We start from the raw sequence: 5,000 nt of genomic DNA, 5'->3' as shown, positions 1-5,000 counted from the left end.
ATGTTTCTTTCATCGAGAACGAACTTTCCTTCGAAGATAAGGTAAGCAGAAACCGGTCTAGCCTATGCAACTTCCTTTACTGACTTGCTACTCGTAGATTTCGTTGATCTTCCTGCTGTACGGTCAGCGCAATCCGAATTATGCTCTGCAGACCTGGACTGTGGCCGCCTCGGTACCGGACAAAACCACCACCAGCTTCCTGGTTGAGTGGATGGATATCGCCCAGCGAACGGATTCAGGATGGGAAATGGAATTGCTCGAGGCCTTATCCATACTAGAACAGAACACGCTACTGCTCCGAGTCGGTTGCAACGACGAGGCGCTCCGCCTGCTCTTTTATCCGCGCACAACGGAACTGGCCGTGAATGTACACCCGCTGCTGAAAGGGCTGTACCACTTCTGTGAACGGTTGGACGATGCAAATGCACGGAAATTAGCCAAGCAACTCGGCCAACCGTACGGAGGAACCTCGGATGTGGCAGAGAACTGCTTCGAGGTGGTCCTGCTGCGTTTGCTGTCCTCGGAGGCGGTTCGTTTGGGTTCGAAGACCGAATCCCAGGAGTGTGATCTGCTAACACTGTCGGCCGCTTGTAAAGCGATCGAGCTGTACGATGAGAGTTACTTCTTGAAAGGTATCGCTGATCACTTCAACAGCACACTAACGAAACAGCAGCATCAGCAGCACCAGCCGCAGGAACAATCGGATGCTAGCTCCAAAAGTGAAACGCAGCAGCGCAGCCTTCGCTCCGCTGTGGCAAAAACCGAACCTGCACCACGTCGTACTGCTGCCGTCACTTTAGAGCGCTATCACTTCGTTCCGGAGCGCGCAGGAATATTCCTGCTGGTTAATCAGTTTAGTTTCCATCGCGAAACCAACCCAGAGCTGAGCGAACTACTGCCAGCGAAACCCCTACGACCCCGCAAAGGAACTGCTGTAGATAAGAAAGCATTGGAGGAACTGTTCACCCGGTTCGGGTACGAGATGATTGTCGAAGAAAATATAACCCATCTTCAGATCCTGCAATCCGTATCCCGGGCGGTGCAAAAGGTCGAACCGACACATTGCTCACTGGTAGTGTGTTTGCTTTCGCACGGTCAGGAAGGGAAGGTGTATGGAACCAACAGCATACCGGTAGAGGTGAAAGCCATCCAGAGTTTAATGGCGAACGAGCGTGTTACGGGCAAACCGAAGCTGCTGATCGTACAAGCCTGTCAAGGATCCGAGCTACAGTCAGCTGTACCGATACCAAGGTACGAACACGATGGAGCAGTTGTATCCAAGGAACGGACCGCGTCGGTGTATATGGACTTTCTAGTTGCATGGTCCACAGTACCAGGGTTCGCTTCGGTACGTCACGTCGACAAAGGTTCCTGGTTCATACAGGAGCTCTGTACAAAGATGCAGCTTCTATACCAGAGGTAAGGATAATACCGCTGCCGAACGGTGCTGTACCAGAGGTGACTATTAACGTGGATGTTTCTTTATTCCATTTCAGTGAACACTTTGCCGATATACTAACTGCTGTGATAGACGATGTTTCCAGTAAGCGGGGCTACGGTAACGAGTGTATGGTACCGATCGTGCAGAGCACATTGAGCAAAAAACTCTACTTCACCAGCCAGCCTTTACCGTCATGTTAAACATGCACCATCGTTCTCTTGTAGAACGTAAAAGAAGTTGTTACGAACGCGTCATGTAGCTAGTATAGTGTTACTAGACCTGGAGTTAGTTAGGTGTTAGGTAATGTCGTATGAACGAAGGATAGGTAATGAGAGAATCTAGCGTTAACTGTATGCTAGTTGAATTGTATTTTATATTTGATAATAAACCGTTTTTTACATTCCCAGTGGGTACACGCAAATAGTTATGCATAATTCCTAAATGTGCTTTTGGTGTGTTGTAACCGCGGATCTGAACTGTAACGGCCGTTCAAAAAACGGTCACCAGGCGCCCCCATTAGAAATCGAGGAAAAGGAGAATCGATCAGGCGAAAAGGACGAGCCCTCCACGAGTGAGGCTTCGGTTTGCCTGTACACGTAGTCGAGAGGAATGTACGGTTCGTTGACAGCAGCAAACCTTCTTCCCTATTTCCCAACCCATATTGTTATTCCCACGAGAGTTGGTGTCCGCAAGGTGGGCCACGTCAATGTGAAAACCACTCTACACGGCCCGAAATCCCCAGAAGAAACGACCCTGTTCCGCGTAGTGTGTAGTAGACACCGGTAGTAGAGTGCTATCCGATTCCGCAGACAAAGAAGTCACCATGATGCACGAGGTGTGGGTAACTGCAACTCCGTCCTGTCGCGTTGTGTTTAGTTGAAGAGCAATATATAGTGCGAGTGTACCGGATCCCTCCTATCTTCAAAGGCAATGTCCCTAGTGCGGTGAAAGTAGTGGCATGGAAAGGCATTGCCATGCAGTAAAAGTGTGGCACTGCATTACAAAAAGGATTTTGAAAGTCAAAGTTCCATCGTCCTCAACCTATTAAGGATAGGACAGAGATCCTTAGAGCAGTAGCAGCAGCACGGTATGGTTGGGGGTGATGGTGATTCACGGGTGTGGCCCGTGAACGGGGGAATCCGTTGATCGATTCTCCGATACTCGCCCCGTTTGGATTTCGCTAGCTTCCTGTCAACGGCAGGACTAAAAGCGCGGGCGCGTCCTTTGCCACACAAACACACTCCAACGTTGCATGGGAAGGAGAGTATACTAGTGCACCGAAGGCCAAAAACAGGAGCGAATCTAGGCGCGCGCGTTCAGGTTTCACCGTCAAAATAAACATCAAAACGTGTCCGTACGGCGGCGGTGATAACTTATGGTCCTGGCGTATGAGTAAATCCTTGAGTCGGCGCACACGTGTGTTCGTGTGTTAGTAAACATCGTGACCGATAGAGGAACGCAAAAGTGCAGCTCGGCTGCTGTTTAGTGTGCAAAAAAACGTAGTAGTTACCATTGGATGTGACGTGGGAGGCTGTGGGAGGCTGTGGGACCACTTGAAAAGCTACTGGGAAGTGGAGTCAGTGTAAACAGCCCGCCCTTAAGCTGTGCGGATATCCGCCGTTGTTCGTTTTCCATCCGTTTCCACTAGCGACCTAGTGCTTCCACGTGCTTCAAGGATGGGGCACTTCCTTTCTTGTTTGATTTGACGTCTTTTGTCCTGAATGACGCCTGATTGTCCGCCTCATCGTTGGCATTGTCATGCAAACCATTGCTCAACAGTAGCCATAAAGACGTTCGTTAGTAGTAACGGGACGGATTAATCGTTCGGAGTGGAAGAAAAGGAACAGATCGAAAGGGGTTAAGCGAAGTGAAACGTGTCCCTGTCGGTCGTGTGAAATGTAATACACGCCTGTCACTAGCAATAATCAGAATAGTAGGAATTGAGTAACCTACTGCTCCACGAGGCACTATTAGGAGGAGACCTCAGGATCACCCCGGGGTTATACTGCGATCTCGGACAGAAGATGCATTACCGTCACGAAGAACTTCCGGCTGTACAGACGAAAAATGAATCGCTCGCCACGATTAACGATGCCAAATACGAACAGTCCATCGTGTGGCCCTTTCTCATACAGGTCGGTACCGGCCAGCGTGGGCCATCCTACATTCCTCCGGCGGTCTTCTCTTTACCCCCTCCTTCTTCATTCCACTTTTGCAGAATGCGATGGAAAATCCGATGTGCACTTCGACGACACCGACCAACTCGACCGTCGCCGTGCTGCTCTGGACCACGATTGCAGTGTTTGGCATCGTCTACACTCTGCTAGGTAATTACAAACATGGTTGGCCGTAGCCTGTCCTCGCGGGCATCATCTAGTGTCCCACTTTCCTTGCTACGTCCTTGAGAAGGTTGTCTCATAGCAGGGCCTGCTAGGCTCCGTGCAGTGTCCTAATAATGTCGTTGTTGGTCAGATGTGTGATGATTTTTGCCTGGCACTCTTAGTAATCCTGAGCCCGATGCGTCATTGTGTCGTTCCGTTCTTCATCCTTTGTTGCGCGTTGTTGGTTGCTACTTAGAAGAATAATTTTTTATTGGAATTGTATTAATTATAAATATTACTTTTTATTAGTTAGTTTCCATATTTGTACATTAAAATATCAAGATTGTTTATGATTTTTATGCCCATCCAATTTTATGCATTCGTTTTCGCTAGTAGTAGTTCGCTTTCTAGTTCTGAAGAAATAATTTTAAATCTGGAATCTTAAAAATATATTACCATTACGTAAAATATATTACGTTTTACCAGGATACCGATGTCTCCGAGCGATAGGATTCCTTACGGGGCTGGCAGCTGGTGCCGGTTGCATTATACTGCTCCAGAATAAAAATATTACCGGATTTGGTAATCTGGCGGCTCCTGGTAAGCTTCCATTTTCCACGACCAACAACAATAGCATACCAGTAATCATGTGCCCTTTTGATGTGTTCCAGCATTGGCAGTTGTAGCAGGACTATTTGGTGCTGTGCTCGGCTCGACACATCCCATCTCGTCCACGCTGATAGGAGCCTCGGCTGGTGCACTTGTCGCCGGTGCCACTATCGCTGCTTGCATAGCGACGCTACCTCATTACATATTTGGAGTAAGTTACAAGCCGGGTCCGTTTCTTAATCGCACTCTAAGGGATTTTTTTTTGCAGGAGAATGAGCTGTTTGTTTCGGTTATCGGTGGTGCCATCATTTGCGCTATCGTGGCACTGTTCTGTCCGAAGTTTATGTCCATCATAGCCTCGAGCATAATCGGGTCCGCCATGATACTCTGCTCAATTGATTTCTTCATGCACGGACTAAATACACTAGACTGGGTAAGTGGTGCCGTCGGGCATTGTCGTTGCCTATCGCATATCATCCGGCTTTTTGCGTTGCAGATCTTCAATATGAAGCCCGATCCCAGCCCCCCACCGTGCTGGGGTGGCGTGATCCTGTGCTGCTGGCCCATCTCGTCTGTGCTCGGTGTGTTGGTGCAGAGCTTTGTGACTGCCTGGAAGATTGACCATCGCC

The 5,000-nt window shown here is 48.9% G+C and overlaps 2 protein-coding genes across 3 annotated transcripts in view; both read left to right on the top strand.

Annotated features, from left to right (window-relative positions):
• LOC125953342 (caspase-8) overlaps positions 1–1,853 on the top strand; it is a 1,988-nt gene extending 135 nt beyond the window's left edge. Inside the window, exons 1-3 of the mRNA XM_049682834.1 lie at positions 1–41; positions 98–1,419; positions 1,497–1,853. The exon at positions 1–41 is cut by the window's left edge and continues 135 nt beyond it. Coding sequence (XP_049538791.1) covers positions 1–41; positions 98–1,419; positions 1,497–1,641 — 1,508 coding nt within the window. The 3' untranslated portion in view covers positions 1,642–1,853. The remainder of the gene's footprint in view (positions 42–97; positions 1,420–1,496) is intronic.
• Positions 1,854–2,126: 273 nt separating this feature from the next.
• Positions 2,127–5,000, top strand: part of LOC125953347 (transmembrane protein 198) — a 4,630-nt gene continuing 1,756 nt past the window's right edge. For both annotated transcript variants that reach the window (XM_049682840.1, XM_049682841.1), the window contains exons 1-6: positions 2,127–3,576; positions 3,660–3,768; positions 4,249–4,362; positions 4,434–4,582; positions 4,640–4,804; positions 4,868–5,000. The exon at positions 4,868–5,000 is cut by the window's right edge and continues 140 nt beyond it. In XM_049682840.1, coding sequence (XP_049538797.1) covers positions 3,466–3,576; positions 3,660–3,768; positions 4,249–4,362; positions 4,434–4,582; positions 4,640–4,804; positions 4,868–5,000 — 781 coding nt within the window. In that variant the 5' untranslated portion in view covers positions 2,127–3,465. The remainder of the gene's footprint in view (positions 3,577–3,659; positions 3,769–4,248; positions 4,363–4,433; positions 4,583–4,639; positions 4,805–4,867) is intronic.

The sequence above is a fragment of the Anopheles darlingi genome, chromosome 3 (assembly GCF_943734745.1).
Source record: "Anopheles darlingi chromosome 3, idAnoDarlMG_H_01, whole genome shotgun sequence".
Lineage (NCBI taxonomy): Eukaryota > Metazoa > Arthropoda > Insecta > Diptera > Culicidae > Anopheles > Anopheles darlingi.
This window is presented reverse-complemented; position numbering and strand designations above follow the sequence as displayed.